This window comes from Manacus vitellinus, unplaced genomic scaffold, assembly GCF_001715985.3.
Source record: "Manacus vitellinus isolate BGI_N305 unplaced genomic scaffold, ASM171598v3 scaffold_1_pilon, whole genome shotgun sequence".
Taxonomy (NCBI): domain Eukaryota; kingdom Metazoa; phylum Chordata; class Aves; order Passeriformes; family Pipridae; genus Manacus; species Manacus vitellinus.
Genome location: NW_021939396.1, coordinates 21,788,205 through 21,806,728, shown reverse-complemented (window position 1 = coordinate 21,806,728; position 18,524 = coordinate 21,788,205). Strand labels below are relative to the sequence as shown.

Genomic DNA, 18,524 nt, shown 5'->3' with positions numbered 1-18,524 from the left:
TTTGCTTTCCCTATTAAACTGTCTTTATCTCAACCCTTGAGTTTTCCATCTTTTATCCTTCTGATTCTCTCCCTCATCCCACTGGTGGAGGAGTGGGCTGTGTGGTGCTTTGTTGCTGGCTGGGGTTAAACCACGACACCTGTTAATCTACTCACACCCATTTGCAGTTTCCTTATATGCCTTATATAAGATGAACTATTTGATTTGTTTGTGCATGATTCCAGTGCCTTGACTTGCAGGGATAAAAATCTGTTTTCACAAAGGTGGAATGCTTTTTACAGTTTTGTGAGCTGATCAGTCTTAGAACAACATTGAAGAAGTCTGTTAGTCATATACACATTGTCTTCTTAGAAAATACTTTATCTTTGTAATCCTCTCCATCGGTAAGGATTTATGTTTATAAAGTGGGAAAATAGTTACTGAAGGAAATCTAGTGTTTACAGTACTGATCTCTATTTTGATTTAAAAAAGACGATTCAAGTTCTCCATCCTGACTTATGTGCTGCCTTGAGAGTGAAGCAGGTTTATTTTTTTACTTTGCATGTGACAGGTCATTATAATTTGTCACTATGTGTACCAAACAATACATTTCAGTTTTGGTGTGTGGGAGTGTCTCAATTCTATCAAGCATGACCAAGACATGTAGGACATAAAATTCAAGTCTATGGTGGTATCTACAAATGTGAACGATCTGTGATGATTTAAAAGAAACAGAAAATAGACTCAATAAGAGCTGGATCTTGGTATGACTGAAGTGTTTGTGGTACCCAAGGAGAATGAAAGGGTGGCAGCCACTCCAGCACAGAGGGACTGTAATGGAGCAAGTGTCCTGCTGTGCTTACTACACATGTATCCTTAGTCGTAGATCAACTGTATTGATGTTTTTATTTCATTCTTTAACTTAGGAACCCAAGTGCTCTGTAGTATTTTTTATGCTTGAGATAAACCATAAGAATGTAGAGGATCATTAGTAAAATGTACCTTTGTAGTAAACTATGATTGTATTTCCCAGTTAAGTTTCGAGGAGAGGGGAAAAAAAAATCTAATACATTTTTCTAAAACATTGAAGAATTTTAAATTCATCTGTAGATTTCTCTTCTGATATCCTCTTTATTTTTAATATGATTATTCATTTATACATATAAAAAAGAAAGAGGCACTATTTTATTTGTGAAACAGTTTTCCTTCATTTTAAAATTGTCTACGTACCCCTCTACATTATACACCTATCGTAGAACATAGTTTTCTAGTCCAACTGATATTTTATCGTATCTTTTCCATATATATTTGAGCTGTGATCTGCAAGACTTCTGATTTGTGGAGGTGAAACCTTGCTTAGGGAGCTGTAGTTTTTAAGAAGCAAACCAAAATAGTTAAACGTAATAGTAAAAAAAAATTGTAACTTGAGTACAGTACTTTGTTTTGTTTTGTTTTTAAATAAAAACATGCATTGAGAATATTCTTGGCAATTTTACTTGTGAATATTAGATTTGTTTGCTGCTCTTTGGTCACAATAGCTCTGTTTTTAATAACAGGTAGATAAATACTTATCACTTTCAGATTAAGATAATGAGGAAATTAAATTTTCCTCTGTACACTTTGCTTCTATTTAAGGTAACTGCCTCCATAGCTTACATATATATTTATTTAATTTTTTTTAAGTTACCAATTTAATTTCAGTAGAGCACACAAATGAATTTGCTGATGGGAATCTGTGAGATGGGAAGAGCTGATACACCGCCTCCGGGACTGAAAGACCAAAAGCTCAGTAGGACTTCATTATTTCCCCAGCTTCAATGGACAGATACAATGACGAGCTAGGAAAGGGCCATAAGAATCTCAAACTTCTTCTCCACAAGTAAGCTGAGATCTCAAGCTCCTGGAAAGCAGGAGAAATCAGCTGGGGTTACAGCCCATCTGAGCCAAACATGAAGACCCTGATCACTGACCCAAGTCCCCCTTAGGGCAGCAGTGTCAGACTAAAGCATCTTGTTTTTTGCCTGGGAGGAGGCAGGAGCTGCTGCTCCTGTCTCAAGCACTTCCTACCAAAGCTGCTCTCATAGCCTTGGTGTGGTGGGCTTGAGACTGGGCTTCAGCACTTTGCATTTTGTGATATGACAAGTAAACCTCTTTTTTCCACTTCAACTGCAGTGCCACTGGAACCGTACCACAGGACTGGCCGCTCTATACTTTATACCCAGCACTTTTTCTTTTTTACAGCCATCTCTTCTAACCAAACTGCTAACACATTTGTGGTTATTTTGGGCTTAAATCTTTCTGACTTCAAGCCAATAGCTATTTTATTATTTAAATTTTACCTCATTGGACATCTGATTTGAAAAGTGAAGGAGGCTAATCCTGTACTGTCATGATTTAGGAGAGCAGGGAATCCACTGGGAGGTTATTTTTAAAGCAATGAGATTTGACAACCTTTCTGTTTACAGTCAGCAGATTAACATTTAGAAAATACACCTTTAAACCACTTGTTTGCACTTCCTTCATTATGAAATATTGGAAAATCCAAGTTGTTTTCTTCAGATTTGGGTTATTCCTTCTATACTCTGCCTTCACTTATGAGGATTGCTAGCATGTAGTTTTGAGAAAGAAATCTTCAGATCATATCCACTGTGTTGAGAGAAAAAAATTAATGAAGGTCAGGCCTATTGGCAATCTTCAACCATTTCAGTTAGGAAATGAACTAAGTTTTGCTGGTGATACTGATATTATTTCTCCTTGGCACAAAGATGTGTGTGGTACTTTATGCTTTATCACTTGTGATAATCTGCTCACTGTTTTGTCTTTTTTTTTCTAACATAATTAGCATTCCACTGCACAGAGAACACATTTTTCTTTATCTGTTTGCTCTTCCATGCTCTCAAGTTTGATGTCTCAAATGTATTCATTTATGAATAGAAACAATCAAATAAATAAAGGGCAACAACTTCTATCTGTTCAGTTCTGCCATGGCAGAAATGGGTTCAAAATTTATCTGAGAACTTATCTTTTTTACTGAGCTCCCGTAGCAAAGTAGAAAATGGCCTCATGTTCACCTTGTTTCAGAAAGTCATGCATACAGTTGGCAGCCAACTGTATTTCAGATTCCAAAATACAGATTGTTGCTTTTCATTTCTCTGGTAAAATGCAAAATGATATTACAGAACTCCTCAGTTCTTGAAATGGATGAACATTTCCCATAAAAATCTAGCAGCTCATTCTCAATTAATTGTAATAAATTAACCATGACAAAGCAATGGTAGTTCTCACGAAAATTTGATTTGGATCTGCTGAAAGCAGATGTGCGTTCCTTACTGCAGACCACCACAGTGACAGAAGCACGTGTTTCAGAAATCTATCAAGGTAGATACTTTATGTTACGGTTTTCAGACATTTGCAGCATGTCCCCAGAATATACTTCTCTTGTGCTGCTGCAACTGGTAGCAGCACCACAGCTGCCCACTCCTTCCTCATGTGGGCTCTCTCCCACTCCCCAGTCTTTCTCTCTAAACAAGAAAACAGTATCTAGATAGCAAACCCCACACTTGAAATAGCTTGCGTTTAGTTTGTGGAAACCCAGGTTTTTCATCCATTGGAGAGTGGAGACCAATGCAAACAATGCTTAATTATATACATATTTAGTACTAAAAACATTATTAAAAACTGTATTTTAGGACTTCACCCAAAAAGGACTCTGCGCTTGGTGCTGTGGACAGGAGAAGAGCAAGGAGGAATAGGTGCCAAACAATATTATCAGTTGCACAAGGTAAATTACGTCTTTTCGTCATTTTCTTGACAGCACTTTGCTCCCTAGTCTTGTGACTTGCATATTATTGTTGTCAAAATGTTCAGCTAATATCTAACCAAAACCAGTGATTCTGGTTCTGCCTGCAAGTATATTTTCTGGGCTTAATCATAAATGTAAACTTCATTTTACTTTTAACAGTAGGTGATGTGACCACACATATACGTGTTCTGCTTGACCTCAGATACTCTGTCACAAAACTGTTCTGGAACAGATATTTCATGATGATATCTGCCATAGCTTTCAAACATAGCTAACTCTCTGAGAACAAATGATGAATGGTCCACATATGTTTGCAATATAAATAAGTTTTGTTTGCCTTATATATTTCTGCTTCACTGCATTTTCCCATAACATTTTACAATGTAAAACATAAAATAATATAAAGAAAAATCTTTGCTATCTTATCTTAGTAGCGTGTAATCTGTAATACACTTCGCCAGTTGCTAGTTTTCTGGGATCTGGAACATCTTCAAAGGTTGATTTCTGATGATGCAAAGAACACACAAATTCTACGACTGTGATTATCAGAATAAAAATATTGTGTATTATCACATCTGTCTCTCCCGCCAACAACTGGTGTTTCAAAGTGCATCCTGGCATAAAGAGCAGTTGCCAAAACTGTTCTGGGGGTAAGTCTTTAGAGTATGTGGGTTTTTTTTTCTTTTTCCCAGAAAAATTAGGCTGTACCTGTATAACTAGTCTAAAGTAATCTTGCATTCTCTTCCCTAGTTTAGTATTATAACTCTCAGCAATGGTTAATACATCCAAGGCAGAGAGGAGATGAATGCAGATGTGTTTAGGAAGTTACCTTTTCTACAATAGCATGAAAGCAGACTTACAACAATTCCTAACAGTATATTTTTAATGCTAAGCAACCTATCAGAACAAATAAACAGAAATTTCATTTTGAATCAATTCATTGTGATGAACAAAATTAGATCAAATTGTATCTGCAGTAGAGTTGTCAGACAGCATTACAGAGATTACAGTTTTCTGGCTAATTGATGAAAAATCAATTATTTCCCACTTAGTATTTGAATATTACTAAGATGTGTATTTAACTACCCATGTATAATGTTGTTCCTCCTTATATCTCCAAATTATAGCGGTAGCTTAGCTCTGTCATTTATTTGGCAGCGGTACCAAAGAACTTGCTTTCTGAGCTTCAGGGACGTGACAGGTTGCAGTTTAGTATGTGTTAAGGACTCTGGATTTACCACTGGTGCTCTGATGTTCAGCAGGATTAAACTAAAATAGAATATTCTGGAATAGGTAGCACTTGAAAGAGATGCTTCTTATATACAGAACTGCATTTTGGAGGAGCTGGAAGGATGTGCTGTGCCTAGTGCACACCACTCATCAGAAATATATTTGATGATTTACCTCTGTAGATTTCTGTGTTAGACAATAAGATCCACCCTATGGTGGTGCTGTCAGCAACATGTGAAATTGTCTCGTACATGTCTCATCTTTGCCAAAATGGTTGCGTTTTGCTGTCGTCTCAAAGATTTATATTCAGAAATAATACCATAAAGTAGGCCTAAAGATCAAATAGGGAAATATAAAGCAGACTGAGTGTTGTTTGAAAGATACTTTGTTACTTTGCTTTTAAAAAGTTTGAGACAAAGATGCATCTTAGTTCTTACTCTGCTGATGAGATTCTTTCTGAATGTTGTGCTCTGCAGAGAAAGCCCCGTCTAACTTAAGAGTTTGTTATTTACAATGGAGGATTTAAGCAGAAATGACATCTGTCTGTTGTTTGTTGTTCTTGTTTTCCCTGTGCCATATGATCTGGTGTAATTATAAACTGATACTACTGTAGGACATTACATTACTCATAATAACAAAATAAAGCAGATTAATATTGTACATTATGTTTAGCATGAAAAATAACTTAACCTTTTAATGATTTACTTGCTCAAATTTCTGGCAATTAGAATAGTATGGCACACACGGTGCTTGCTGATGGTAATGAGTACAAGTTAAATAAGAGTGGTATTTAAAGATTTCTTGTTAAATGAAAGACAGCCTGTATGACTCATCTACATAGCTGGATTTATTATGACTTTAGTTCGCTACAAACAAGTAGAAATATGAATGCAGTAATTCAGCAGAGGCAGACATGGATTTCCTTGAGATTGTAAATTACCTCCTCACATCAGTGGAAATGTGGCAAGGGAGAAGAAATGAAGACAATATAGTACTGGACAAGTACAGATAATCCTGCTTTTGTAGCTTATTTATTATTTCTTTCAGTTTAATTCAGGTCTTTCTTCCTCATCTGTTATTGTAGGTTGCCACTTCTGGAAAGTGGATAAGTTACTGCAGAAGTAACTGAGATAGTAGTAGCAGCATAGTAGTTTTAGGATGGTGCCAATAATTAGCTCACATCCCTGCATAATAGCAGCATTTATATCACTCAAGTATTTCTGTAGATCCCAGTATTATCATTTCTGATTATTAAAGCTAGTGATAGGGTATAGTGGCTATTCAGAGCTTTGTGTGAATATAAGAGCTGCCATATTGGATTGATCAAAAGCTCTAGTGCTCTAGGCAGTCTAGTGCTGTCTCTTGTTTCTGATAGCATCCAGTGAATGTATGCTTAGGAAAAGCATATTTGCCCAACTGCAGTCAGATTAACCTCAGACACATACATTACTCATGCAACCATGCTTTCATTTTATCAAATATTTTTCTGGAGAGCATCTCATGGTCCTCATCCATTGTTTCGTTTGTATGATTTTTCTAAGCCATTTCCAAGAGTTGAAAACTGTGTATCTTCTGGCAGTTTCGGTGCCTCCGTTAGTGTAAGGGTACCTGCCACCCACTAGTACATCACAGAGCACCTGTTCAGTTTTGACCATGGGGCAGAAACCCCGCAGGGGAGTTACCAACCCGTTTGCTCACGAAGGAGATACCTGCTGAAGTGCTCACTGCTTTTAGCTGTTAGCAAATAATTAGATTTGATCCCAGACTAGAAAAAGGGTTGCTTTTCCTTAACATTAAAGCTCCTTATCTTGATGCAGGGTAATGAAATTAAAGGATCTAAGTGCAAATCAGGCTCCAGATCTTGGAGTTCGACGCTGTATTTGTAGTCTTTTTCCAATGCTTAGTGTTGTGTGACCCAGTTGCTAAGTAGGGCTCTTACAATACAGTAAATATAGTAAATAACTTCAGAAATGTGAAACATTGCAACGCTACTTTCTTATACAAGTTGAATGGAAGAACTGGAGGAACGTAGTTTTAAATGGCTTCGTGTTGCAGCTCTTCAGTACAGATTCTCCTGCAACATTTAACAACAAAATGTGAGTGCCTTCCACTAGGGCTTTTTAAGTTGTTTGTATGTTTACTCTTTTGCTGCCTTCATGAAGGGAGAAAGAAGTATATGTAATGGAGTATCTGTCCCCCTTTTCATTGCTTTGGAGTAGTTTCAGTGAAAGGTCTGTGTACCATGAAACAAGGTTACAGTTATTTACTCAGCTGAATTAAGGGACTATGAGTGGCTGAAAATATTTATTTTGGAATAGCAATCTTCTCAGAAAGCAAATACATTTTGTAGTTAAAAGACTAAGAGATCCTAGGTCACATTCAAATTTACTTTAGTAACTCTGTTGTGATCGTTGGAGACATTAATGTGTTACGAATTTAATTCAAACGGTATTACAGAAGGCATTCTTAAAATATTTCTGTGTGCTTTTATTCCTATCTGAATGATTTTTACGAGACTTGCCTAAACTTCTGGTGCAAATGCCATACATTGTTTTAACTTTTTAGTAAAAGTCAAACTTAATGAAAAATATCAATCACCAGCATTTACTATGGTTTGGTTTTTGTGTGTTTATTACCAAGAAGATTTTATATTTTGCTCAAACTGCATCTGCATGAAAACAGAACTCTCTGAAATGTTGGTATTTCTTTGTTAATAGTTTAAGTACTCTTTGTTGATGGTCACATCAGGTTCTGTACTATGATTTGCTCATGAGTTGCTTTCTCTAAGAAGCAAATATCCTAAAACTATCTTGTCACTTTCAGGTGAAATGATTCTTCCCCAGAAAATACTGGCTGCTCAAAAACCAGAGTTTTCAGAAAACTCTGGTTGTTTCCTGATGTACCAAGTACTCTAGTGAAACGTGAGACAGGAATTTTTTTTCTGATTTGAACCAAACACATAGAGGATTTTAATGAGTATTCTTTTATCCCAGCAAAATATGTTGACTGTTTGCCTATTGACTGTCCTCAGGCAGTATTTTCTGTAATCAAAAATGATGTAAAATTACTGCTGGTTTTTTAGACCACTGTTGATCCCTTTCATTGCGAAGTGAAAGAAATGCATAAAGAGTGAAATGTTCCATTGCAAAACTGCAATAAGAAAATAATTACACTGTATTCTGCAGAATCCAAATTAACAGCCAGTAGCACCACAGTAAAGGCGGCATGATTATAGAATTATATTTTATACCAGTTTTAAGTCAGAAGGAATTCATAATTCTTACTAATTAGGAATCAGCTACCTAGTGAAAGTTGCAGAGAAAGCCAGATTTTGCTAAAACACAAAACCAGGTTCATTCTTTACACTACCCGAAGCACGGAAGACCCCAAATCAGTCATGACAGTGTGTCTCCTGGATGCTTAGTCTTCATTCCAAATTTCATACATATCTAGTGTGAGAAGAACTTTTGTCTCTGCATCTTTCCTCTCTTTCCCTCCAGTGAATAGCAGGGCTGCCATATGAAACTGGTGGAGACGTGTTCTGAGGATAGCTGCTTCAAGTGCATACTCCAGGCAGATTGACCCAAACATGGGTCCTTGGTCCACTGAGATGTTCTATTGTAAGAAAGTTGATCTCCTTCAATCCAAACTCCCTGCAGCTGTACAAGACAGAAAATTACTGCTTCTTGTTGACTCGCCATGGTGAACTGTCCTCATTGGCTTATTTTCATTTCAACATTTCACCTCTTACCGAGATGAGAACCTAAAAGCATTCTGCATAAAACCAGGAAATATTAATGATGTATGTGCCGTGATAATTTATAAGGTGTTGCAAATTTCTTTTCATAAATCTTCTGTTGAAAGTTACAGAAGTACTCATTAGTTTCCTGAAGGAGTAAACATCGTCTTTGATTGAAAGATGTAAACTACAATTTTTAATTTTGGCGATGTTGCCTATTTTCAAGTGAAAACCTAAAACCTTTCAGAAAAGGACAGTGGTGGGATGGTTATTCAGAGTCATAGACATTGTTTTGATACCCTTATATTTGTGCAGTAAAAGGGCTTAAGTTATGGAACGTTTTCCAGGGAGAACACTTCTCTTTGATACGCCTCTTTGTCAAAGAAAAAAACCTCCCAAGACAAGGCTTCAGGTAATCCAATGCATGCCTTACTTAGCCGGCTGCTATCTTCAGAGCTGTCTGCTTTTTCTTGTCTATCACCCCAGGGAACTTACAATACTGAATGGTCATCTCTGTGAGTGCTGGGAAGTCAATACAGAGGAAACAGTCGTTGTATTGTGCAAGGCAAGACATGCCAGTAGTACGTTTTTACTGAGTGAAATGCTAATAAGTACATGACCAAATTGCTCCAGGGCTGTTGAAGTTACTGGGATTTTTGTCATTGGCCTGCCAGAGGTCAGAACTTGTAACTGTCATACAGAACAAGCCATAAATTCTGTGGACTTCTTTACAGACTGTTTTCCCATAAAATGTGGCAGAAGAATATTTCATTTTGTAACAAACTTATGAGCCTTATTCATACCTTGTCATCTAGAAAAAATTGTGCTAATCTTTAACTCCAAAGCAGCTTTCTCCCATATAATGGGATCATTTACAAAAATTTATAACTCACAGTGTGCCTGATTTTCCCTGTCTTCATTCAAAAAGAGTGTGAATGGTATGATCACACTTATGGCTGGTGGTTATTACGCCTTGATGCTGGTGCATCTCTGCTTCCTAACAGCTGTTGTGGTGGGGTTTTTTCTCTAGTTTCCATTTATGCTCTTTTGCTTCATTAAGTAATCTTCATGCTAAACAGCAACTCAAAATTACACTACATCATGTTTATATATTATTAAATACTTAGAGGATATTTTATTTTTTTTTCTTTTCCAGCTGTCACATGCACTTAGGTGTTTCCAGTGGATTTTTTTGTTTTTCCTGTAGTCTTATTTGCCAGTCTAACAAAGCTGGGTGCTGATTTAAACCCACTTTTAGTACTACAAGTGGGATGACCATCATTTTGCTGTGAGTTCTGCAACACAATTGTTGCCGTGCTGTGCTTGTTTCCCAACTGCTCTGAAACAAATACGGGAATACAAGTGGTGTTGTTTCCTAAAATTAAGTGTAAATCAATAACAGAAATCTGAAAACACAGTGTTGGATTAACTGATGTCCCTTATCACTGGAACAAATGAACCATTATTCAAGGACAGTGCTTTGTTGTTGTGTTTTCCTTGTAAAGTGATCATTTTTCTCAGTGGAATGAAAAACAAAACCAGTAAATGAACTGTTGGACAAGTAATACTCTATTTTAAATAGCCCCAAATTACTGAAGGCTTTTAGCGTAACTGTTCCCTCCATTGTACTTCCAGGTATGTCACTGCTTTAGCTGGGTAAGAGGGATTGCCATCAGTGAGTTGGTAGATTAGTCATGAGATGTTGGAGTCTAGTTTAACATCTGGTAAGAATGAGAGTTGGGCTTTTTCAAGCTTGAGAAGAGACACCTGAGAGGAGACCTCATTAATATTTTTAAGTATGTGAAGGGAAGGTGTCAAGAGGATGGAGCCAGGCTCTTCTTGGTGGTGCTGAGCAATAGGACAAGAGGCAACAGGCAGAAACTGGTGCACAGGGAGTTCCACCTGAACATGAGGAAGAACTTCTTTACTGTGTGGATGCACTGGAACAGACTGTCCAGAGAGGTTGTGGATTCTTCCTCAGTGAAGATATTCAGGAACCATGGATGCAATCCTGTGCAATGTGCTCAAGGGTGATCTTCTTGAGGAGGGAGATTGGACCAGATGACCCACTGTGGTCCCTTCCAACCCTATCCATTCCATGATTCTGTGATTTCATGTTACCAAGTTTTTGCCTTAGAGATAAAAAGTACTTATCTTTTTTGTTTTCTTAACAGAGATAAAAATAGGTTGTTTATAGAGAAAACAGAAATAAAAGAAATTAAAATTAAAAATAGAAGTATTGGCAAGGATCATGCCTGATTGTGTGTTCAATGAAAATCATAAGCTATAGAAAGCAAGTTTGCCCATGTAGTATTTATTGTTACGTTTCGTTTAAAAATTCATTTGAAGACCTAAGCATGATAAGATAAAGAGAGGTGACCTCTTCTATGACCACGTCATAGGAAGGTAAAGGATAAAAGTCTGTTTTGATGATGGCAGCAGGTCACACAAACAAGTTTTAATTTTCTGGTACATACCAAGAGAAGTGGCACAATATCAAAATGTAGCAAATGAAATTACTTTCTGAAAAAAATTACATACTAAGTTTAAAATACTTATTTAACTGGTACATTCACTATGAGCACAACTGAAGGAAACAGCTGAACCTGCACTTGTTTTTTTGAAATCTTTCTGTTTTGTAGTGCTGTTCCCTTGAATTAGTCAAGGGGGCAATGTGAGGGCTTACCTCACTTTGCTCATGGCTGTTATTCCTGCACTGTACATGTCAAATGATGACAAAGCATCTTCACTGTAGCATGTTTTCAAGTATGTATTTCTTTCTGTGTAACTACAAATGCCAATATAGCTGTACAAAAATGGGTGTAGTAAAACCAATCTTTTTTTAAGACTGCAACTTTCAAACTCGATGGTGAATAGTTTTATAAGTAATCCTATCTTCTAGTGGACTAAATAGGGAAAAAGCTTTCTCAAGGATATATGGTACTTCAAGTAGTTGTGACCCATTACTTTTTTGTTCCCCAGTGAAGTCAGTTTCTCTCCCTAGGGTATCCTGTTTTCGTGCCTCTCCAGCACATTCTCAGAACTGAACAGCTTTCTTACAGAACAACAATATGATGTAATGTATTGTGGGTGGTTTGTTTACTCAGTTTTATATTAAAAACACATGCAAAAATTTATGTGAGAAAACACAGCGGAAGACTGCTGTGATACTAGCAGTTTATGAAGTTTTTGAACTTAGGGATTCTGTTCTTTCGAGTGATAGGTGAGATTTCTTCTAGGTATCCACTCTGTTCCCAAGCTCACTCTTCTCCTCACTTCACTGCCCGAAATACTTCCTTACCCTTGTCTTGCTGCTCCTCCTCATTTCACCTTCTCTAAAAATGGGCAGAAGTGCAACTTTGGAGACTCAACAAAGAGGCTGAGTACCATAACATGGTATCTATGCAGTGCTTACTATACTTACATTAGCTTTCACTGGCAATTCAGCAGCACACTGAAATATGTATTGTCTTCCCTAAGTCTTGCTCCTTGGGCATGTGATATAAAGAATATTTATATTTTGAAGCATTCTTTCTGTTGTATCTGTAACATTGGAGCATCAGCAGTCCCTTTTAGCATGCAGTGTACTTTTCTTGGCCTGCTTCTCTCCCACTATGTTCAGAGGATCTGTGAATCACGATTCACATTGAGGCTCATGACCTATTAATACATCATTTGATGGTAGACCTAGAAACCACATGTAACCTAATTATTTACATTTAATATTTTTCAAACTGAAGATTTTTTTTTCACTGTATAAAAATGATGATTGCCAATTTGGTGACAAGATTGGTTATTTCCACTTTGATTTCCAGTAGCTGAATGAGTTTAAAGTATTATAACATTTACAGTTACTTCATCATGCAAATATTTTATACTAATTTTTTTAATTGCTGAATATATTTCTCATGTAAAAGTAAATTCCTCTGCTATGTTAGAACTTATTTCACTCAAAAGAGAAAAGTTTTGGGAAAGTGTAAAACACAATTCTTGGCAAATTCTATAAAGGACTTCTTAAAACTTAGGTGAATCATTCACAGCCACCTGTAGTTTATATTTGGGTTTATATCCAGGAAAATGTTAAAGAATTCTTTGCTGAATTGTAGGCTTATGTAAGCTGTTAATGAAATGGATCTGTTACTTGCTGCTATCATGTATCTCTTGTAAGGATTTTCTTGTAGCAACCTATGGCAGCCATAAAATTGTGGAATGAGATCTAGGCATAAGAGTAACGCCTGCAGTAAGTTCTCTTAGTCACATTGAAGATGGTCTGAAGTATAGCTTTTTTCTGCCTGACATGACCATAAAATGTTTTATTTTGAAAAAAAGTTTTGTGCTTCTCCAAAGGAGTGAGATCTTCCTCCACATAAAATCCATACATATTTTACTCCAATTAAACCTTTGTAACTGAGCAATCTGAGCAAATGTGGGAAGCAAATTAATTGCTCTGTATGTTAATTTTTGTCCTTTTAGCTAGAAAGATTCTTCCAAGTGCACACTATACGCAAATGTTACTGTTCTGATTGTACCCAAAATCTTACATTTCATGTTTCCTGTGATGATTTGCCTTGGAAGCACAAACTTCCCTTAAAATAGATATTATTTCTTCAGGTCAGGAAGAATCTCGGCATTTCAGTCCTCCAGCTGATGTCAGAGTTGACTACATGGTATATTGAAGATAATGTGTTTCTGAACAGAGAGCAACTGGCTTTTTAATTAGGATGTCCTTCACAGTCTAAGCAGTCTAATTTTAAAGCCACGGGACTGCATACCCTCCACACTGCAGCAGAATTTCTGAGTTTCAGGTCTGCGAAGAAAGGGAGAGCTGCAGGTGAAACCTTCAATATGGTAGTGATGGCTTATTTTCTAGGTGACACTTCAGAAGTCTTAAAGGAAGTATCTGGGGACAGCAGACCAGACATGTTGTGGCTCCTACAGAATATTGCTGCCTCAGAACAGAACTTGAACTATTTCAGCATTTTCATACAGAAAGATTAGGTCCTTTAATTTATGCTTATATACACGTGGTCACAGGAAGAATTTCTCTGCTTCTTAAACAAATTTGTTGTAGTGTGCTCACACTGACACCTAGAATCAGGTATATGATGCCAGTTAAAATAGCAACCACAGCACAATATCTTCTTTCCTTACATGTTTAGGAAAATATCTCCAACTTTGATATCGTCATGGAGTCTGATGAGGGCACCTTCAAGCCATCTGGACTGGGTTTTACTGGCAGTGCTAAAGCTCGGGAAATCGTGAAAGAGATCATGACTCTGCTGCTGCCCATCAATGCTACAGATGTTTACGACAATGCAGATGGAACAGACATCGATTACTGGATGAGAGACGGGGTGCCCGGTGAGTGTGGTTTACAGGTGACACTGCTCCCCCCAAGCAGTGCCATGTCAGATGGGTGGTCTGGTGTTTTAAAAATAGTAAGAAATACTTTCTCCAGGGAGTAAAATCTTCTGTAAGTAAAATGCATAAATGTTAAAAGGTGACCAACAGAAGTAGGACATAGTGTGCATTTGAACTGCAGTTTAATAATGGTATAGATTATACGTAGAATAAAATGCCTAAAATCTTCTTTTCGGCTTTAAGGATTTATAATAATTAATCCCAGACTGGTGGTTTATAAATAGTAAACCAAGGCAGAGGGGAATTCTCCAATGCAGAAGAAATATTTTTTTAATTATTATTATTTTCACTCTGAAATATGGGGCTTTTTCTCTCTGTTTTATATGCTGGAGAAACAAAGTTTTTGAGACATGACATTTGAAAGGTTATGGGTTATTAAGGTCTGATAAAGGGATAAAATTCATAAAAGTTTGAAGTGGTTTAGGGGTTTATTTGGAGGACTGTATCTGGCCCGAGCGAGGAGCAGCTTTTTGGCAAAGAACCTTGTAAGCTGTGAGAGAGATCCACCACTGGCAGCACTCCCGTGCATGAGACCCCACACTAGCACAGAGGCTTTCAAAACACAAGAATTCCAACTGGAGGCCAGCCTGGGTGAAACCTTAGTGAATTTACATTTGAATAATGGTAGAAAGGTTTCATAACCATGATATTAAAAAAATTATGGTCAGTTTTAAAATTTTAAGGTTCTTTTTCTCCTGTGTTTTATGACTGAAGTAAGCTGGCACATTTCTCATGGTAGTTTTACGACTTGCTACTATATGATTAGAATGTCTTAATGTTTTATTAACTGCCTTATTTTCTACCTTGTGGAAGAAACAGCGAATCATAGAATATATTATTTTTATTTACAGTCAGAACCCTTTTCTTCTCACTCAGGGTGTACAGAGATACCATAAAGTTGACTGCCTTGAAAAACATATGGATTCCTAATTTTCAAACCAAAATATCTATGCTGGGCAAGAAGTATGGATGAATGGATATTGTTAAACAGCTAGGGATTTATCTTCAGCTGGTGCACTGCTTTCTAGGCGAGGTGGAAGCTGCTAAGTGCAATGTCATTCAGCTGTGACAATGGTGTGCTGAGTTGTTTTTAGAGACCTTAAGCACTGCTGAGAGGCTGTAGCCATGCATTATCCTCCACACCCTAGAAAAGCCTTTGCTGGTCCAGAGTTTCAGACCTAAGGGTCCTGAGGGAACTGACTCAGAAAGATGCCCTCCTTGATTTGCTACTTGTCAACAGAGACGATCTTGTGAGTGACGTGGAGATTGGTGGCTGTCTTGGCCACAGCAACCATGAAGTGATTGTGTTTGAAATCTCTGTTGACAGGAGAAGTTGGCACTTCAACCCTGGACATGAGGAGAGCAGAATTCAGGTTGCTCAGGGAATTAGTAAGTAAGGTCCCCTGGGAAAATGCTTTTGAAGGTGCTGGGGTCTATCAGTGCAGGTCGCTTTTAAAACATCACCTGCTAAGGGCACAGGGGCAGATAATGCCCAAATGTCGTAAGTCAAGCAGGCAAGGCAGAAGGACGGCAAGGCAGAAGGCCAGCTTGGCTGAACAGGGATCTTCTCTTGGAAATAAGGCAAAAAAGGAAGGTATATGTCCAGTGGAAGCAAGGTCAAGTGACATGGGAAGAATTCAGAGATGCTACTTGCCACTGTATGGAGAAAATACATGCAACTAAAACTCAGCTGGAGTTGAAGATGCCAGAAATACGGGAGATAATAAAAAGAGCTTTTTCAAATATATTAATGGCAACAAGCAGTATAGAAATATCATCAGCCCATTACAGAATGAAGATGGTCACCTCACAAACAGGGACAGAGACAAGGCAGAGGTGTTTAACACTTTCTTTGCCTCTATCTTCAAAATGGATGACGGACCAAGGAGGTCTCAGTGCCCTCAGCTGGAGGACCATGACTGTGAGAATGATGAACTCCCAGTTGACCTTGAAATTGTGTGGGACCTGCTGCTCCAGCTGGATCTGGGGCCTGATGGGATTCATCCCAGAATCCTCAAAGAGCTGGCTGATGTCATCACAAAACCTCTCTCAATGATTTTTGAGCAGTCTTGGGAATCCAGAATGCTACCAACTGACTGGAAGCTGGTGAACGTTGTCCCAATTTTCAAGAAGGGCAAGAAGGAGGACCCTGGAAACTACAGACCCATCAGTCTCACTTCAGTGCCTGATAAAGTTATGGAGAAGATTATTCTGGGAAGTATTGAAAAACACCTGAAAGACAATGCTGTTCTTGGTCACAACCAGCATGGCTTCATGAGAGGAAAGTCTTGCTTATCAAACCTCATTTCCTTTTACGACAAGGTAACCCACCTGGTAGATCAAGGGAAGCCAGTTGATGTAATCTTTTGGATTTCAGTAAAGCTTTCGATACTGTCTCTCACAGGATCCTTCTGGACAAAATACCCAGCACAGCTGGATAAACACATCATGTAGTGGGTGAGCAGTCATCTCACAGGTCAAGCACAGAGGGTAATAGTGAATGGGGGAACATCAGGCTGATGACCTGTTGCTAGGAGGGTTCCACAGGGCTCCATCTTGGGCTCTGTGATCTTCAACATCTTCATAAATTACTTGGACACAAGACTGAAAGGGATACTAAGCAAGTTTGCAGATGACACAAAACTGGGAGGAGCTGTTAACTCCCTCAAGAGACCCTGCAGGGAGACCTCAACAAGTTAGAGGACTGGGCAATCACCAACCATATGAAGTTCAAGAAGGGAAAGTGCCAGATTCTGCACCTGGGATGGGGCAACCCTGAATGCACAGACAGACTGGGGAATGAGATGCTGGAAAACAGCACTGTAAAGGGACCTGGGGATCCTGGTCGATGGCAAGCTGAATATGAGTCAGCAGTGCCCTGGCAGCCAGGAGGGCCAACCATGTCCTGGGGGGCATCAGGCAAAACATTGCCAGCTTGTCCAGGGAGGGGATTGTCCCACTGTGCTCTGCACTGGTGCAGCCTCACCTTGCATATTGTGTGCAGTTTTGGGCACTGCAATATAAGAAAGATATTAAGCCATTAGAGTGTCCAAAGGAGAGCAACAAAGATGGTGAAGGGCCTTGAGAGGAAGCTGTATGAGGAGCAACTGAGGTCACTTGGTCTGTTCAGCCTGAAGAAGAGGAGACTGAGGGGAGACCTCATTGCAGTTACAACTTCCTTGGGAGGGGAAGAAGAGGGGCAGGCACTGATCTCTTCTCTGTGGTGACCAGTGACAGGACCTGAGGGAATGGCCTGAAGTTGTGTCAGGGGAGGTTTAGGTCGGATATTAGAAAAAGGTTTTCCACCCAGAAGGTATTTGGGTACTGGAACAGGCTCCCCAGGGAAGTGGTCACAGCATCAAGCCTGAGAGAGTTCAAGAAGCATTTGGATGATACTCTCAGGCACATGGTGTGACTCTTGGGGATGGTCCTGTGCAGGGCTAAGGGTTGGACTCGATGATCCTTGCAACTCAGCATATTTCTGTGATTCTGTGATACTCTGATAAGAACTCACCACTCAGCCCGTGTTTAGAAAATGCAAGGGTATCAGAATTATTTTCTAGGTAAGGTGTTGGGAGCATTACAGATGGTCCTCAGGTACTTTCATTTTGCTTCCCATCTGAGTGTAACTGATAATAGAAGAGAGAAAAATTTAACATTCAAATGCCTTGTTTTCAATTGATAATGTGAGTGGTACTTGTGATGGCAGTGTATATTGGGCCCTTGTACACCATATCTCATCAGCTATGGTGCACCTGGAGCATAAACAGCTACAGCTTGCCATGGTCCTCTTGATTAGTCATTGGGCTACACGTGTAAAGTACACTCATCAGGAGCAGTGCAGGAATGGAAGCTGTCTCCCACAGACATCTGTACTCCTCAGAAAGCATAAACTGTGAAAAATATAAACTATAAGCTCAGCCTTGGGAAAATTTGAATACACCAGAACCAAGACCTCAGTTTTTAAATAAATCTGATTTGCTTTCCTATTAAAAATTTGTCACATTAATTGATAGTGGGGGTTTTTTGCTGAAGCTTTGGTTCATTTAACTTCCTGTTAAGCAAATAGCAATGTTCTTGCAGCATAAAGGAACACTGATTCTTTTTTTCCCCATCAAGCCCCAGTGAGAAGAAATTAGCTTCAGTAAAAGAATTTTGGATGATTTAGGTTGTATTTTGTACTGTACCGGGGAGACGTCTAAGACATCATGTAATCTTCACACCTTGTCTGCAGTATTCTCCCTGCTTGAATAAACCTTTATTGTATATAATAACATTGAAACAAATTGAACAGCTTTTATAATTTTATCCAATTTAAACAAGCAGTCAAGTGTTGACACTTCATCAATTTTA

The 18,524-nt window shown here is 38.4% G+C and overlaps 1 protein-coding gene across 1 annotated transcript in view; it reads left to right on the top strand.

The window, feature by feature from the left end:
- Positions 1-18,524, top strand: part of CPQ (carboxypeptidase Q) — a 151,968-nt gene that overhangs the window by 104,420 nt on the left and 29,024 nt on the right. Inside the window, exons 6-7 of the mRNA XM_018078211.2 lie at positions 3,669-3,760; positions 13,910-14,111. Of these exons, the coding sequence (XP_017933700.1) occupies positions 3,669-3,760; positions 13,910-14,111 (294 nt within the window). The remainder of the gene's footprint in view (positions 1-3,668; positions 3,761-13,909; positions 14,112-18,524) is intronic.